Raw genomic sequence first — 19,601 nt, forward strand, 5'->3', positions numbered from 1 at the left:
TGCGTCACCCACGCTGGCTCTCTCTGGCACTGCGCAACCCCTGGCTGCCTTTGCATGGGCCCTGACTGGCTCTATGTGGCCTCTAGCTGGCTCTGCTTCCCTCTCTTCCGGCTTCTGCGCTAATGCTCCCGGTACCCTCTCTACCTCTCTGCTTCTGTATTCACTGCCCCTCAGCTGCAACTTTGATCACCCCTTCGATTTCCTCAGCAAGCTTTGCCCCAGAAAATCAAATTCTTGATTAACTCGGTGTGTTCTCCAAGTGACCCTCAAGCCGCATATTATGCTTTTCTCGTTGACAATTCAACGACTGAGATTAAGTCCCTAATCAATGGCTAAGATTAACTCTGACTTGATCCATGACTTTTGGACCCTTCTAACGCAGTGTTATATTAATTCACATTAATATTTTACTCCATTAAAAATATTAGTTATTTTAATATCTCCCAAATTGTTTAGAATCTGCCCAAACCGTTTCTGGGTATTCGAGATCTCATGTGCTTTAGCCTCTCGACCAATTTTTGTGGCTAGAGCACATCCAATGCTACCCTGAATCAACACTCCTTCTCATCGAGGACTGTGTTCTAGTAATACTCTTCACTAGCATCACCCTGATCATCTGGCATCAGTCCTGGTGCTGATGCTAGGCCTGCTACCCAACATCCTCTGTACTGCTGCATCATGTACTACTACCCATGGCCTTGCCACTGCCGCATCCGTACGACAACCCCTCTCATCACGCTGCATTGTGTTGCCCATAGCACTACCACTGCTAATTGCTGCACTGCAACTCAGTTACTGAGAAGTAAGTAATTGATCTCCCAACTCTGTCAGGCTAGAGACACCCACGATGCTAAAACTCTTGTCACTGACAAGTGCTCCCTCTCTGACCTCTGTGCTACTGCAACAACTCCATGCACCTCGCATTGTTGCCTCACACTGTCCTAGGACTCCTGCACTGTAGCTCCCTTTGTCGTTCCATCCGCATCCGTCTCTACTAACATCCGCCAATACTACTGCTACTCTTCGGGGCTCCCGTAGCAAGGTATAATCCAAGAGTCTGGGTACCTCGAGGATCTTGCACCTCATCACCTGTTGTCCATCTACAGCTTGATGTCTCCCCACTTCCTCTCAAGTGGCGTGAGCACTCATGGGCCATGGCACAGTCATCATTTGTTTCCACTTCCTTTTCCTCCCTTGCTGGCGCAATATTGGTCTCGGAAGCTTCTCCCTTACTCTTCTTCCTTGGACACTGGCTCGCATAGTGACCCAGTTCCCCACAGTGGAAGCATTTGACCTTGGAGAGGTCCTTCTTCTTCTGTTTCTCCTGCTTTCCCTAAGATGCTAGGGCAGCATCCTCCTCTTCCTCCTTGATTTTGACCCCCTTGCCGCTGCTTCCCGCCTTGGTCAACCTTTTGATCTCTTCTTGGCGAAGAGCCGCCCACAACTCCTCCCAATCTAGAAGGGTCGACCTACCCAGTATGCTCTGGACAAACACCTCCCAGTGTTCTGAGATTGCGTTTAGGGCTGTCCTCACCATCAATTCTTGATCCAGCATGACCCCTATGGAAGTCGGCTGATCCTGGATTTCCTCCAATCGACCGAGGAAGGTGTCGATTTGTTCTCCCTTTTGCATCTGGTATGACCACAGTTGATTTTCTAGTAGCATCTTCCTCTGCACGGAAGTATGCTGATACAATTTCGTCAGGGCCTCCCACATCACATTTGCCGTTTCCTTTTCGACAATATGTGGTACTACATGGTCCTTGACCCCATCAAGGATGATGCTCTTGGCCCTTGCCATTGCCTCCTCATACTTTTCGTTCTCAACCGGGTCAACTGGGATTGCTATCGTCTTCAAGGCGAAGTGCTTGAGACGATTCCTGTCTAGAACGGACAAGATTCTGGCCTTCCAGACTACGAAGTTTGAGGCTCCGTCCAGTCTGTCCTAGTCTCTTACCCTGTTCACTGCCATTTCGTTGCTCCTCTACTTCCCTTCTGGAAGTTCTTGGTGTGACTCCCTCTGAGCCTAGATTTCCCTCCTGGAAACCCCTTTCCGAATGTCGAGATGCCCCCACTCCGATTGTTATTGCAACTGCACCACTGATCCGGATTTCTTGGTTAGAAATCCTCAATAGCAACTCCCTCCTCCTTGGTCTTGCCCTGTTAGGTACTGTTCTGACCACACACCCCACCAACTTCACTCTGCAACTTACCCACAACATCCTATGCCTCAGCAAACTGAAGATTAGAGCTTCTAGGCTCTGTGCAATCCCGACACCAACAAAATCCGCACCTCCTGGCCATGGGCGTCAATCCTTCCTGACTGAGAAAGATGACGGGCACTGCGTAGGTCAAGTCTGCTCCCTTCTGCCACTGCTTGATCCTCCTCCCAGCTCAAACTTGATGATGCAGGCACTGCATCACCCCTTCCTTGCTGCTTCTCCGCTAGGAACATCTTCTATCATTTGGGACAACTATTTCTGCTGCCGCTGCTCTGCTTGGCTGATGCCCTCAGTTGTCCTGTGATCTGCAACCATGCTCTGATACCATGTTGGAATTTCTAAGTCTAACTATTAGATATCCTTCATGTACTTTTTTGATTTATTTCTACCTATTTGTTCTGTTTAATTAACAAGTTATTTACCATGTAAATACTGAAAATAAATACAAGTACATGCTCAACACATCACAAATCATCAACTGAAGGAAAAACAAGCACATAAGTGACACCGTTATTTTTGGACCAATGTCCCCGGAAAAGCCCAATGCGGGAAAATTGGTGCAGCTATCTGAGGGTTTTATTATTAAGTAGTTTCAGAATACAATCTGGGTACCAAACCGGCGCACCCAACAGAGAATGATCTTGGCAGTAGTACCTCTCAGTCGGAGACAGATATTCCGGCTAAAACCTTGGATGAACAATCCCACAGCTCTCAGCTCCAATTTGCCCCATGAATTTTCCAGCATTTGCCTCTAGGGATTGCGTCAGCCTCTCTGGCCCAGCGTCAGCGCAACATCACCCCAACTCGTCCTGTGTCAGCCTCTAGAGGCACTGCGTCAGCCTCTAGAGCCTCTGCGTCAACCACGCTAGCTCTCTCTGGCACTGCGCAACTCCTGGCTGTCTCTTCGTGGGCCTTGACTGGGTCTGCGTGGCCTCTAGTTGGCTCTGCGTCCCTCTCTCCCGACTTCTGTGCTGATGCTCCCGGTACCCTCTCTGCCTCTCTGCTTCTGTATTCACTACCACTCAGCTGCAACTCTGATCACTCCTTCGATTTCCTCAGCAAGCCCTGCCCCAGGAAATCGAATTCTTGATCAACTTGGTGTGTTCTCCAAGTGACCCTCAAGCCTCCTCTTATACTTTTCTCGTTGACAATTTAGCGGTCGAGTTTAAGTCCCTAATCAACGACTAAGATTAACTTTGGCTTGATCCATGACTTTTGGACACTTCTAACACAGTTTTATCTTAATTCACATTAATATTTTATTTTCCCTAAGTTTAGACTTAGGGACTCCATTAAAAATATTAATTATTTTAATATCTCCCAAACTGTTTAGAATCTGCCCAAACCTTTTCTGGGTATTGGAGATCTCATGTGATTTAGCCTCTCCACCGATTTTCGTGGCTAGAGCACATCCGATGCTACCTCAAATCAATAGAAGGCTCAGTTGTTGGTGGAGTACTCCAAAGACAGGAGGGCATGCGAGGTATTGGATGGTACCCATGCAGATGAGCGTTACCGTGTGATGGATGAGGTCATCTATTACAAGGGGCACATTTACTTAGTGTCCAACTCGCAGTTGAGAGAGAGGGTACTCCATGTAGCACATGATTCACCACTATCCGGGCACCAAGGGTTCTGGAAGAGTTATATGGCTGTCCGAGAGAGATTCACGTGGAAAGGCCTCAAGGAGGACGTGCTGCAGCACGTACGGGAGTGTGAGGCTTGTTAGAGGAACAAGGGGGAGCTGACCCACCCCGCAGGATTGCTACAACCACTTCCCATTCCGAAGGGGAAATGGGAAATTATTTCGATGGATTTCATCATAGAGCTCCCCACAGTACAGGGGAAAGATTGCATATACGTAGTGGTCGACAGGTTGACCAAATTTGCCCACTTCTTTGCCATCCCCACCAGGTACACGGCTGCACAGGTTGCCGAGCTGTTCTTCTGGGAGATTTTCAGATTGCATGGACTCCCCAAGAACATAGTGAGCGACAGGGACAACAGATTCATGGGAGGCTTTTGGCAAGAACTCTTCAGGTTGGTTGGGACGGAGCTCACTCCTAGCACCAGTTATCACCCTCAGACAGATGGCCAAACGGAGAGAGTCAATCAGTGGTTGGAGGGGTACCTGAGGAACTACGTGACAGGTCAGCAAAGGACTTGGATTCGGTGGTTGCATCTGGGCGAGTACTGCTACAACACCACACACCACATGTCCATCAGTATGACTCCTTTCCGTGCCCTCTATGGATATGATGCATTGTCTTTTGCTGATATTGTTTTTGGAGACAGCTGAGCCCCAAAGGCCAAAGACTAGGTCCAAGAGAGCTAAGATATCCTCAAGGCTCTCAAGGATAATTTGGTGACAACCCAAAATTAGCAGAAACTTTACGCAGACCGGTATAAGATAGAGACACTTTGAGGAGAGGGACTTGGAACACCTCCGGTTGCAGCCTTATAGGCAGTCCACGTTGAAGCTGAAGGGGGCTGAGAAGCTACAACCACGCTTCTATGGGCCCTACCGGGTGATTAGACGAGTTGGGGAGGTGGCTTATGAGCTGGAGCTGCCTCAGGGGAGTAGGATCCACAATGTTTTTCATGTCTCATGCCTTAAGAGGATGTTGGGACAACAAGTGATAGTAGCAGCTGATCTACCCCCACTAGATGACGAGGGCCACTTGGTGTTGGAACTAGAGGCCATTTTCGAGAGCAGGGAGAGGAAAATAAGGAACAAGACCATCAGGGAGTTCTTGGTGCGCTGGAAAAACTTGCTTGATGAGGATGCCACCTGGGAATGTGAGCACATATTGGAGCACTTAGCTTTGAGGTTGCTTGAAGGCAAGCAACTTTTGGGAGGGGAGGACTGTCATGTCCCTTCTCAAAAACATTAGTAATAGGGCACATTTTTGACTAAGGAAGAGGACCCCACACTTTTGACTTAGGGACTAAGGGGCCAATTCGACTTTATTTAGCAGCTAGTGGAATGTGGGGGTCACCCACATGGGTGTTCGAATTAGCCATTCAATATTGCTTGGAGGGAAAATCGAATGGGTGAATGGAGGGGCCCACATGAGGCTAAGGAGGCCCAAGGAGCTATAAGGAGAGATCAACTCTCATTTTGTTTCTCATCTTTGACATTTGCAAATAAACACTCATCTGTACACTTTGCTGTTTAGCAAGTCTACCGACTGTTTAGCCACAAGTCTCTCAAGTGGGAGATTCAACCTCTACTTCGGGGGACCATTTGTGCCCGCCCTAGGGAGGTTGTTCCACCAGAGTTTTCAGGAGTTCCAGGGTAGTGACATACCCCAACAGCCAGCGCAGAAGCAAGGAGTGCGTATTTATGGGCAGTAAGGAAGCATGCAGAGGGAGATTGAGGCAAGCAAAGGTCTGATTGCTTGATCGGGAGTTGGGGAGCTAAGGTAGCAGCACTAGACCAACGTTCTTGCTGGGTTTTACAACTAGTTGAGCCAACATTCCAGCAATTCGAACTACTGGGCTGAGGGACAACGCAGAGGCCACACAACAGATTTTCGTGGTACTTGGGAGCAACTCAGTTGGGCCAAGAGATCATCTGGGGAGTTAGGGATTGGGTAGCACAGGTGAACTCAGCATTTTGGAGGAGTTTTCAGGTGGATTTACAGGCAGTTTCCAGCAAGTCAAAATTGGCAGCTAGAGCTGAGGTGAGGCTCCAAGGGGTTCAAAAATCAGAAGTCCAAACCAGCTAAAATCCCTTTTGGGTTTTTCTGGGTTTTGGCCAAGGAGTCTGGGGTTAAAAGCATATAAATTTCTGGGCAGTTTTAGTGCACCTTCCAGCCATTCGAACTTCAACAGAGCAACAATTTTCTAGGCAGCGCAGTGTAGATTGGTGCAGTAATTGGGCAACCTTTAGCTCAACCATTTTCCTACCTGGGTTTGGTCCTGCTTATCCTTTGAGACAAGCCCAGGTGCACCATTCCATCATCTATTATATTTGACTTGCAGAAATATAATAAAATGGCTCAGAAGTTCTCCATTTGCAGCTTTTCTATGGGTGTTTGTTGAATATTTCGTTTTTGTAATTTGCTGTAGGTATTATTTGCTTGTTATCACTTGTATTCCTACTTAGGATCATTACATAGTTGATATTCTGGCCAAACCCTTAACAAAAGGGAAGTTTGAAGCATTCATAGACAAATTTGGATTGATGTAGAGTTGCTTTCTCACTGAGAGGGAGTGTTGATAAATATAGCTTGAGTAGGAGCTTAGTGTGCAGGTTAGGTGTGAATGTTCAAGTACTCTGAGACAATTTCTTGTGACCATTTAGTAAAAGTGGGAAATAATACCTTCTTAGTAAAAATGGTAAATAACACCATCTTGCTATAGATGTCACTTCACTTCTTTAGGACATGCTTGCTAGTGGCTCATCTAGTCCCAATGTTGTAGATGACAATGCTCTTCTTAGTGTCTCATCTAGCCCTCATGTTGCAAATGTTGATATGCAACAACCTCTGTTACTTTGGGTAGGCCAATTCCTATGCCTAAGTGGGCTATATCAACTATTGTTGATGCAACAAAGTTTCTTTTTGGTTCATCCTAATGTTATTGGTATAATTTTCCACCTCCATTTGGGCCCTTATTACTTAGGTCACTGATATTCTCTCAGAGTTCTGAGACCTTCCACCTAAATCATGGCTCAATCTTCTTATGAATGGACTGGTTACCGAATTAGTTGTCTCCAAAAAATACATAAAGTAATCAAATTTTGATTAAAAATAATTCATGTACATCCATGCAAATCCAAATCGCTAGACTCAAATATGAAAAGCTTTTGCATGTATATAGCAAGGGTGCATATAGCAAAGTAGCAACTTTTGCAATCCATATCTAACTAAAATACATAAACAATGAGGCTCTATATGGCTTGTAGGGTCCAAAAAAAGCATAGTATTAACTAATAACTATAGCCTAGACACTAGAGTCTAGACTCTACATTCTGATGATAATTATATAAACAAATCATCTCAATCCTCAACATCTTCATCATAAGCATGAGTAGATATGGGAATGGGATCATGACTTGATTCACGTGGGTCTAAAGGGCTAATAACAATGTTTAGATCCTCTTGACAAGTAGGTGGGTCCAATTCCTTCCACGATAGATCTTCATTTTCAAATGTTGTTTGTTGTGTCCCCACAACCCACTATTAGGAGGGGCCAATATCATCCAAACTATGGTTTCGAATTAGGGGTCTTGTTCAACAAGTGGTTGCTGTTGATTTTTCCTTGGCACTTCAGAATCAGGTCTTTGTCTAAAACACGATCATAAACACACTAAAATACCACAACACCAAGCACTTGGCACAAAGGAAATGTAACACCAGTGAATCAACAAAGTACACAAGATTTTTGCAACCCAAAAATTGTTATATTACAATTTTAATTCAACAAACATAGGGCTCCCATACCAGGGATCATGGCCCTTAATTAGCCCTGATACAAGGAAACTAGGGCTTGATGTCAACAACACTTGACAATCAATCTGCCCAAGAACAAGAACAACTTGACTTGCTGATGAAGTGCTTACACCAGCCCTTTCAGTGCACTTGCCTTGAACACCTGGCAGGTCCTTTGCTACCTATACATGCGGGGAATATGTGGCTTCAATACCTCTGCTCTATCTGCTCACAAGGTCCTCTGCTTCTCCAAATTTGCTTGAACACATCAGATTCACAACTCTGCCTTCATTCAGTGACAATGCTTCTCCAAAGGTCACTGATCTTAGGCCAACAAATCTGCCCTCTAACAGTCCTCTAGCTGCTCCAAACGTTACTGTACTTAGGGTCTCCTCAAACTGCCTTCTAACGGTGGTTTGGCTCCTCAAATGACACTCTTCATAAGGTCTTCAACAACACCCTTCACAACAATGATATACCACTTGAATTCACTGTACTTTGGGCATCAACAAACAACCCTCACAACAATAACTCAACTGCCCATGAGTCACTGTTCTTAGGGCACATAAAACCACTGTCCAAACCCTCTTGTTGAACAGACTTTACTTCACAAACCACAGCAATTGTCTACATGAAAACTCAGCCTACATACCTTTCAAGGATCTCTGCTTCAGCCCTGAAAGTCTTGGTCCTGTGCACACAATTAACAGAGGATTTTCGGCCCTTTTTAGGTCTCTTGCAACAGCCTCATGGAGTGCCCTAACTGCGGCCATATCAGTCCTCAAACATGTGCATAACCTCCCTTTTCTGCCATTAATCTTCTGCACAATACCTCAAGAACCTTTGGCCCTCACTCAAGCATCATCACAGGCCTCACAGCCTTACTGTGCACCACATTCAAGGGTCTCGGCTAATGTTCCACTAAGTTTCGGGGACGAGGAGGTGAGGGAGCGGGGATACGCAGGAGCGGCCTATGAAAAAGCTCCCCACCAATTTTTAGGAAACGTGGGGGGACGTTGGGTCTTAAAAACTTATAAATATAAAATATAAATCGAGGAATCATATAACTGAAACAAATTTAAAACATAAAGCATGATCATTGATATCATTATCATATAAATTATAATCATACATCATACATGCAATTTTGTAACTGTACAATGTAACTACTAGTCTACTAACTTACTAACAATGCACACTAAAAATAAATTATAAAACTATAAATGTTTAAAGTTTTAAACTTTAAACTTTAAACCATATTGATGTTCCACTTCCAACTATGAACATTCAATATTGAATAATATAAAAGTCAAGTTTGATACATCAGCGGCAGCGTTCCGTTCAACGAAGGAGCAGACAGAAGGCTGCTTGGTGATTACGGCAGTGTTCAGTTCAACAAAGGAGAAAACAAAATGTGAAATGAACATAATGTAAACCCTTCCTGGTTAGTTGACAAATATTAAAAATTACGATTTTTTTGTTTCATAATTTTTTTTTGTGAATTTTTTCTAGGGAACAGCCCTTCAAGATCCCTTAAGACCCCTTTCACCTAGGAAACGACCCCAATTGGAGGAAACGACCCCAAAATGGAGGAAATGACCCCTTTCAAGTTTCCTCGCATATCCTTTTTTTTGGGAGTGTGGGGAAACATCCCCCACTCGTCCCCAAGTCCCTAGAGTGCGAGGGAGCTAGGAAACTTGACCCCCAGGTGGGGGGACGCAACCCCGTGGAACACCGGGACTTTCAGGCCTCCTTGAAGCAACAAAAAATAACTCAGCCTGTTCGCAGAGATTTGCCACAGTTCGGTTGCCCAGAACCATACAAGGAACCACGTCCAACCTTCCTCTACTTGACCTGTTACCAGAACATGAGAAAAGATAAACTTCGTCCTTCTCCCTCACTCCAACTCGGTTCCTTGAAGATCTGTGGCTACTTAGGCTAGTCTTCACTTGAGATGAATTGCTCTTGTGTGATGCCAAATGAGCTTAACCTTATCGCTATTTATAGTGTTCTTAGTGGAGTCCATTAGCCACCAAGGGTCACCACTTTTGGCCAAGTTGACCTAAGACAACATGCTTAAACACCAATAACTCGAGAGATAAAATTCTTCTCATTTTTTTTTTTGCCCACTCCATTGTAGCCATAGATGCCCCTTAGCCCATCAAGGGTGCCCCTCGTGCATCCAATGAATAAACAATCAATTTCCACTTGGGTTTTTTGCCCACAAGTTTAGGTAAAAGGTCCACTGCTTGGGTACATTGCCCCAAAACCACATTTCTGTGGGTCAACTCCACACAAACCCAGTACCCCAGGGATTGTGAGAGTGCCTCCGAAGCTACACATTTCAACAGTGGTACCTCAATATAACGTTGTACAGAACATAGGCAATATCTTTCAACCATTTTTGTTCCAAATGGTTTTGCTTCTTGGTGTGTATGTGCTCAAAGCCCTCTAATTCATAGGCAATATCTTTCAACCATTTTTGTTCCAAATGGTTTTGCTTCTTGGTGTGTATGTGCTCAAAGCCCTCTAATTACGTTCATACCCAGAAGCACTAGATGTTTGGCTCAATATTTCAATAGCAAATTTTTGCAAGTCAGGGCATTGGCCATCAAACTGCTTCCATCAATAGGCTGTGATAAGAGTTGAAGTCAAATAAGCTTCATAAAAAGAGGTTGAAACTTTGACTAAACTTTTATAATGCATAGCATAAGGAACAATACAGCTTAGAAACTTTCAAATTGCTTGCCTGGGGGGTCCTTTGGTCTGCTTTGGATAACAATATCTTCATTACTATTATTGAAATGCATGAATTTAATGAATATTCTCTTGTATCTTTTCATCATGGGCCATGCACTGAATGCATTTGTACAGTCTTTCTTTAAGTGCATTTGTACAATCTTTCTTTCACTTCCCCATTTGGTGCAAAATATTTTGTACAATGGCAACTTAGGGTTTGAGTGATAATCAACTACATGTAAAGGTCAATGGAGTTTCCTATTCTATCTATCATGAATGATTTTCCAAAGAGAGTTTTTTTGTTTGTTTGTTTCTTTTATCATTGTATGCTGCCTTTATTGCCTCTTTGGCTTGATCCATGGCTTCATAAATAAAAGCCATGGTGTGTTTATACAGAAAGATTTTTTCAAAAACTTTGTCCGCAATTTCTTTTCCCTAATATTTTTGCTCCACGAAGGTGCATTTCACTCATCATGAGAAAACATTTTTCGCAAGTTGGATCTTTGGTCAAGAAAGCGTTGCAATGTAAGAAAGTTTGTTGCAAAATGTGTAATGGTCGTCCAAACAAGCTTTTTACCTGTTGTGTTTTTCCTCACAAGCTTCAAAACCCATGTGTGGTTGTAAATGTATCTTGTTATGGGTTTTGTTTGTTTCACACACTTCCACCCACTCAATTTTGCTAAAATCCTCAAGCATGAGGTCCAAAACAATGTGTTGCGAATGGAGTCCATCAAATCATGGGCTGTTTTGTCTCCAACATTTTCCCTGCTAAAATATAGTTGGAGGTAAATTCTGTGATGACTTATGCAAAATTCTCCACTCCCACCTCAATAATAATTGTGCATCCTTCACCTAATTGGATGCATCCACCAATTTCAGAATCATAGTGCCTTGTATGCAAGAAATGAGGAAATGAAGAATGGTGCAGGACCTTTCATCAATGCAGCCATCAGACATGAGTGCAGATAGTACAAGGCAGAAAAAGAGGAGATATTTTTATTGATATTATTCAATGATGTAATTTCATCATACATAGGAAAGGGAGCCATATGTGATGTAAGTTACACAATGTCCAATTCTTGACTACTTAGTTAGCAACATAACACAAACTAATACATGACTAATGGCTTCTTCATTACATTACGCAAAGTGATATTATGACAAAAGTACACCAAGTACATTACTAAACACTTAGATATGGCCATTATAATCATTAATTTGACTATTAGACTGAAAAATGAGAAACATTTATTAGAGGCAAGTTTTTCTAATTATGGCAGATATTTGTATGGGATCATATGCGTTTAGTAATGCATTCTTCCTTTAAAAGATAATGGCACAAACGTTTGCACTAACAGAACGTACATATCCTTTAAAGATGTCATCTTTAAAGCAGATGGCCTGGGAAGTTTAAAGGTCAAGCTATACACATTATGTGGTATGTGACATGCTATGCACATTGTAAGCATTGAAGGGACTGGTAAATCAGGAAGGGCATTCTTCATGGAACAATTAGATGGTTTCACTGAAGACATCTCAATTTTGGTTCTGAAAGGACTGTAAGAGTCGAAATCTATTTGTCAAACTGTATTTTATTAACCTCGTTTTACAAAAAGTACAACCATTCATAGGAAGCCCCAATAAATGACTTCTGACAAAATCTAGGGTATCATGCCCATTTCTTCAACCTTCTTCACTTGTAGTCTCAAATCTTGAGTGAGGTTACTTAACTCATTCTTGTTATTGGAAGCTTTCTTTAGCTGCATGTCAGGATTGCCTTATTTACTCATTATACACAGCTTCTCCTACCTCACCAGACTTGATTTTGAATCTCAGTCATACTTGAAGATGTAAAATCTTCCCGATATTTTGGTTTGATTATAGCAGGAGTTTCTGGGATCACTGACTGTTCTTGCTAATCTGGGTTTGAGATAAAATATGGCAACCATATTGGGAATTGTTTTCCCCTTACGTTATACTTTATAACATATGATTAAATTTAAATCAGGTCCTTTCTAGCAGTATTTGCAAGAACATAGAAGGCAATGCTTTGTCTTATTTTGCGTTTTGGCTTTGCCATTCTGTACTTGCTTTGCTGAAAATTGATTTGTTTGAGGTAATGTTTTGTATTGTCAGATTCATTATTCATCACAAAAATATAGTTTTCAAGTCTAGAAAGTTAGAAACACAAAAGATCATGATCCACAGTTTGCAGGTTTTTTTTGCCATGTAGGTCAAATTACATGCAGGGAACTTTTTCTGTCTCAGTGTTGCCCTGTGGTTTGAGAACTGAATTTTGAAACAGTTTCAAATGCATCTTGTCTTATTGTTATTCCACTTTTGATGCCGGATGAGCAGCATAAGCATGAGGAGGAGCAAGATGCTCCATTTACCCAGGCCGAGACTTCTAGGATGAAGAGGCCAAAATGGGCAGAGCGTACCTTAAGGGAAGCTCAGGAGCAAGTGGATGCTCTTAGGATTTTAGTCAGGGAGAGCAGACCACCACAAAGATTTTCCAGTTACATGGCTCTTATGAGCGAGTTGATTGAGGTCAAGCCTTCTAGTTTTCAGGAGGCATTTGAGCAGCAGGTGTGGAGGGATGCCATGGTGGAAGAGTACTCTTCCATCATGAAGAATGATGTATGGGAGGTTGTGCCATGGCCTGAAGGGAAATCAGTGGTGGGATCTAGGTGGATCTATAAAATCAAACACATTACTGATGGCAGTGTTGAGAAGTTCAAAGCCCGGTTTGTGGCTGAGGGGTTCTCTTAGAGAGAGGGAGTTGACTGTGATGAGAATTTCGCCTCTGTAGCCAGGTACTCCTCCATTAGGGTTGTGATTTCCATTGCTGCAGAGATATGTTGGAAGATCCATCAAATGGATGTCAATATGACATTTCTTAATGGCGTGATTGAGGAGGAGGTCTATATAGAGCAACCAGAGGCTTTGTGCTGCATAGGAGGGATTTCCATGTTTGCAGGTTGAAGAGAGTGTTGTACGGACTCAAGCAAGCACCACGTGCGTGGTATTCCAGGATAAACAACTATCTGCTGGGGATGGGCTTCACCAAGAGTGATGCTGACTCAAACCTGTACTACATATTGGTCAGGGGAGAGCCACTCATTCTTGTGTTGTATGTAGATGACTTGTTTCTTACAGGTTTAGAGAAGCTCATTGCAGATTGCAAGAGGGATCTTGCTTTGGAGTTCGAGATGAAGGATATGGGGTTGATGCACTATTTTTTGGGGCTAGAGGAGTGGCAAAGAGATGGGCAGATCTTCCTTGGACAGGGGAAGTATGCAGTGGAGATCCTAGAGCGATTAGGGATGCAGGACTGTAGGCTTCTGGCTATGCCAGTGGTGACCAACTGAAAGAAATTGATGCTTCCAAGTTAGAGGAAGTGGAGCCCACTTTATATAGGCAGCTGATTTGCTCTCTTATGTATCTGGTCAACACCTGACTGGATATATGATTTGCTATCAATACACTCTGTCAATTTATGGTTGGGCCAAAGTGAGTGCATTGGGTGGCAGTGAAGCACATACTTAGGTATTGACATGGTATGATGGAGTATGGGTTGAGTTATGTCTAGGGAGATGAAATAAAGCTAGTGGGTTATTCGAATGCTGTCTGGGCAGGCAACATAGTTGACAGGAAAAGTACTTTAGTTTGTGGTTTTAGCTTGGGGTTTGGAGCTTTTCTTGGTTCAACATGAAACAAAAGTCAGTTGCATTGAGTTTTGCTGAGGCTAAGTACATGGCAACTAGTTTGGCTTCATGTGAGGCCATTTTGCTTTGAAAGTTACTCATGGAGCTGTTTAATCAGTAGTTGGAGCCAATCTTGATATGTTGTGACAATTAGAGCTACATCAAACTCTTGGAAAATCCAGTGTTTTGTGACAGGTCAAAACACATAGAGATCAGGTACCACTTCATCCGAAACTGTGTGTAGAAAGGCATAGTGAAGCTGCAATATGTACCTACAGATGAGCAGGCTGTAGACATCCTCACGAAGGCCTTGATAAAAGGCAAGTTTGTATTCTTCAGGAACAAATTGAGGTTGGCGCAAAAAACCTTCATCTCTAAGAGGGAATGTTAACATTGTAGCTCAGATAGGTGTCTCTGCATAGGCCTTGTGTCCAGGCATGCAAAAGATATCTTGAAAATTTACTTATTTTGGCATTTTTTAATTCTTTCTAAGTCCAAACTTAGGAAAAGCATGATAATTAATTTAATTAGTTATTATTGGCTTTTTAACTCAGATTTCTAAAGTTTATAACTTTGAAAATAATATTTTCATTTGACAAAATCAAAGAAAGTGAAAAGATCAAATTTTGGACTTTGCTCTTTTTTTTGAAGATATCAAGGATGAAATAGGGTTATGAGAGAAATTATAAATTGTGGGAATGAGTGGGTGAAAGACACATTAGAGATCACATCGAGTGAGAGAGAAGAGGGTCGATTTGGGTGAGAAGGAAGTTGAGCAGCTGACAGAAGGGGCTATCTTGTTTAAAGAAAGAGAGGCCGTAGCCTAGCTGTATTGAGCAATCAGAGAGGGGCCGAACCCTAGGCCGTGTTTGCAGGAGAGAGAGGCTGAGTATTGGGGCCAAGTTTCCTGCTGGAGGAGTGGCTGAACCCTGGGCCAATATATGCTGAAAAGAAGAGGCTGTATTCTGCTGGAGAGAGGCCGTACTTCAGGTCGTACCATTGCTGAGGAGGGAGGGCCGATTACTGTGGCTGTTCTTGGCTGTACATTCTCTGGATCTGCTGCTGTAATTCTTTCCTGAGTATTTTCTCTGAAGCCTAATAAAATCCCTCTTTGCTGGTTTTTCCCCACATTGGGGTTTTCCAGGGTAAAAGTTGTGTAAAAGTTTATGTGCTTGGATTTCTTGTTTATGTTGTGCATAATTTATTAGAAGCTTGGTTGCATTAATTGTGCATAGATTTCAGACTTGAGTTTTCTGGGTTTTTAGTGCAAATAAAATTCTGGGTATAAAAATTTACTGGCATGTTAATCATTTTGCTGGGCTTAGAGAAACTAACAAAAATCAGAGTTTTTTTCCCAAAGCAGGAAAAGTTTACAATAGTCAGGGCTACTGGCCTAGCCTCTGTAACAAATTCAAAGTTTTCAACCATATATTTTTGATTTCTCTTGATATTTCAGATTTTCAGGTTGCTGATACTCGTGAGTTTTTCCAAGTCCAAGCTTATGCTTGTCAATGTTTTCCAATATTTTCCCTGATATTTCTGATAAGTTTCATTCCAGAGCATTGATGATATATTTCCTGAAATGATATTTGCATCATTGATTTGGACACAAGACACTTCTCGAAGGAAAGAAACTATAGGCTTTTCTCCATGTACAATTGATAATATTATGGGACATAATATATGGTTGTGAGATAACTTTAACCAAAACTCCTAACTTGTGTTTCATCCTGGACCCTTGGCAATATGTAATTTATGAGGATGCTTATTGCTTTATATAATTATATATTCTATTTTCTTTCTTGTAATTTATGTGCAGTTAGTTGCAGTAGTTGATGATGTCATAAAATACATTGCTCTTGCAATTCTTGGAAGCTGCTGCTATAAACTTTGTGAAATTGTTAGATGACCAACTTTGGAAGCTATTTGCTGTTAGGTCTATAAAATTTAAATCTCATATTGATTGATTAAAAACAAGCTGTGGGATGTGTTGACATTTAGATAACAAGCTTTGACATGTTTTCAAAATGTAATAACCCTTGGATGGAAAACAGACAATTGTATGATTGTTCTTATATGTGTTTTATGCATTTTTTTAATGCTATGATTTGATACACTGACACTTATTTCTATGATCGGTTCTGTTCTGGTCAAACTGACAGAAGGAACAACTACAAATGGAGACTTCCTTCTTCCCTTTAAGACTGGGGCATTTTTAGCCAGGACTCCAGTGCTGCCCGTGATCTTAAGATACCCATATCAACGCTTTAGTCCAGCATGGGATACTATATCTGGAGTAAGAATCTGTTGCTATAATTTCCAGACTGATGAGTTATGCTGTGGAAACATTGATGGTTCTATTGAACATGTGTGGGGATTCACATTTTTATGCTGTTTGCGTACTTTCTGTCTTATAATTATTGACTTCCAGCTTGTGATATTCCATTCTTGGTTCTCAAAGTGCAATATAGAGGAAATCTTAGTACACATTGATATTTTAATTTTTCTCTAAGCCCTGGGTTAAATTTCAAAGTTTGATAAGTGACGGAAGTCTGAGAGAGATCAAAGGTTATCTGTGCTCTCCTCTTGAATTTGCAGCAACTTATGATATGAGATTCTTATTGTTAGGAATAGCTATACATTCCAATGTTTTTATATGCACAATACTCCAAATGGTACAAAAAAGGAGAGCACAACTGAGTATAATCCAAATAATATTGAAATAATGAATAATATGATGGTGTCTGCGTATGCGTTTTTTTCTTTTTGTGTGATTTTGTATGTTCCCCTTTTCCCTGATCAGACTCTGATTTAGGAGCAGTGGAGATAGCCTTTGGATGGGCTTGATCTCACGGGTTAATTCACCCATATTCCTCAATGTAACTTGATGTTGGATCAGATTCAAGAAAAGCTCCTGAAGGGAAGGAGTTGTAGCACCCTCTTGATAAATAAAATATGATAGCAAAAGATTTGTATGTAGGAGATAAATTATTGAGAACAATACTTAGTACTTGCATATTTGGAATCTGATTTTGCCTTGTCTCATGATGTTATGATGCCAGACTAGGCTTTTAAACCTTGCAATATAGGCCTCAACAATGTCAAAGTGACCCATGCAGAGATTTGAAAATTAATTTTGAGTCAGTTGACCTGAGTGGCATTCACAGTTCCAGAGATATTCTTGAAGGTATCCCGGATTTCTTTCACTACCGTATTATCCTTGGTAAACCTGGTTTGACATATAGGGTGATTGGCTGAAGTGCTTTATTGATGTTCAAAGTTCAAACATATGATGTCAGAAGTGTAATTGTCATCGGCAGAAATGGGTTTGATTGAATACATCCATAAGTCATTTGCTTCACCCAAGTATGATAATTGGCTCCATTTAATCAGGGAAACATACACTCTTTGAATCCATATAGGCTTAACAGCAGCAAGAAGTCGTCTCCATATGAGAGAAATAAAGTCTAGTATTTTTCCTTCATAGAACCAAATGGGAAAATCTGTAGGTAACTCTAGGCAAGGAGGCGTTGACCTTGAAGAAGGGTGATAAGACTTTAGGAATGCCTAATAAAACCCTAGAAGAGAGGCACTGGCCTTAGAGAGGCTTAAACTTCTAGAAACCAAAGGAAAATCACAAAAGGATGATCCAAGAACACCGTAGTTCTGCAGTTGCAAGAGAACATAAGCGATGCCACTAGCCAATAATTTTCAGATCAACAATACGAATGGAGAGAGTATGGTTCACACTTGTTCTCAAGCCATGTCGAGATTACTAGTAACATCAAGGAATTGAATGGAACCAAGACAAACCTAAATTCTGCAATAACTCTATCACAAGTGTTAGAATAAGAATCAACCTTGGAAGATGAAACCCAAGAGTCACTCTGTAATATCCCTTATCAGGGATATCCCTCAAACACAAGAAAACTCCAACCAGAGATGGATTGGGAGGGCATTTACCAGATATGTCGCCTCTGAAAAGAGGACGAGATCTGGAGGCTACCTGGCCCTTTCCTGACTCTGTCTAAGAGTATAGGAGAAAAACACACAAGTGGTATAGTAGCCGGGAAGCTCAAAGAGATAAAAATAACAATAGTGCAACATACAATAATGTATAGATGGAACATAAGCAGATACTCAAGAAATGCTAAGCCCTTTTATTATACTGAGTAATGGAAAGAGTACATGGGGTGATCAGAAAGATAGCACCTCGACTTGCACAAAGCAAGTGAAGAAATACACTCAGAATGGTAAGGAAATGACCTCTCTCTAAACTGCGTCCAAGTTGCTGGAGAACTGCTGTGCTGCTGCTACTGCTGAAATCAAGTGAAGATTTGGGGCTGTTCCCCTCCTCCGAAAATGCCGAAACTCTGGAATCAGCCTCTACTCAATAAACCCAGAAAAGCCCAGAAAGCTTTTCTAAAATAGCTGACCCCCGAAAATCACCCCCTTGAGGATCTATGCTATCCCTCAAGGCTCTGCGCTGCTCCTGAAGAGAATCCTCCAAAACTCTACCCGAAATTCTGCCAAAATCCTCCAATATGCAAGGGCTGATCCCTTGCTCAGTCTCCAAGCTCAAATCCTCCACAAAAACCCAATCCGGAGCTCCTACCAAAAGAAACTGCGCCCTCCCCTCTCAAGACTGCGTAGTCATCAAAATGCTCAGTTCCTCCTCAACTCCAGAGATCACTCCTCCTGCAAAATACTGATGAAACTACCTTGCCCGAGCAGGCACTCGAAGTCCCCCGAGGCTAAGGGTGAGATCTCCGAACGGAGACACTCGATGCACTAAATAGTACTGCAGACAGGCTAAACAGCGAGCGTGCTCTAAGTCGAAGTGACTAGCTCAAATGAAACATAATCAAATGCCAAAATGAGGAGGCTCCTCTCTCCTTTATAGCGTTGGCCTTTCTCAAAACCCTAAGGCCCACCTCCTCCAACGTAGCCTCTCTCTTGCCACGTGCTCCTTCTCCATCTGCGCAGTCCCTCCAAGTGTCTACGTGGGCCCGCTTCTCTACGTGGTCCTTTGGCCCCCTTGGCTCCCCTTTTAAGTTACAACGTTGTGCTACTAGGGAGTGACTTTATTCAAAAAGTGAGTTATGTCCCCCTTTCCTCACCTTTTTATTTATAAATAACTATAGAAGGCAAAATTGAGCAAAATCGAATATTCCAATTAGCCATGGCTAATTAGGAATATTACAGTATCCCCCGGCAAAATGTTGCTTGTCCTCAAGCAACTGAAGTGATGGATGCTGCAAAATTTTCTCACTCTCCCACGTGGCATCCTCATCCGGTAAATTCTTCCACGTCACCAAGAATTCCCGGACCATCCTGCTCTGTAGCTGCCTCTCCCTGGTATCAACAATAGCCTCTGGCTACAACACCAAATGCCCCTCATCATCTGTGGGTGGTAGCTCATCTGTCACTGTCACCTGCTGCCCCAATGCCTTCTTCAGGCATGATAAATGAAAAACGTTATGAATCTTGCTGCC

General features: G+C 42.4%; 1 protein-coding gene across 7 annotated transcripts in view; it reads left to right on the forward strand.

Moving 5' to 3' along the window:
* LOC149141334 (Phospholipid/glycerol acyltransferase family protein) overlaps positions 1-19,601 on the forward strand; it is a 193,081-nt gene that overhangs the window by 86,867 nt on the left and 86,613 nt on the right. For 5 of the 7 annotated variants that reach the window (XM_089452987.1, XM_089452983.1, XM_089452984.1 and 2 more), the window contains one exon: positions 16,269-16,402. The exons of the other annotated variants lie outside the window; for them this stretch is intronic. In XM_089452987.1, coding sequence (XP_089309113.1) covers positions 16,269-16,402 — 134 coding nt within the window. The remainder of the gene's footprint in view (positions 1-16,268; positions 16,403-19,601) is intronic. 7 annotated transcript variants of the gene reach the window in all.

This window comes from Pinus tabuliformis, chromosome X (genome assembly GCF_031772625.1).
Source record: "Pinus tabuliformis cultivar Carrire ecotype Pingquan chromosome X, CPIR1, whole genome shotgun sequence".
Taxonomy (NCBI): Eukaryota; Viridiplantae; Streptophyta; class Pinopsida; order Pinales; family Pinaceae; genus Pinus; species Pinus tabuliformis.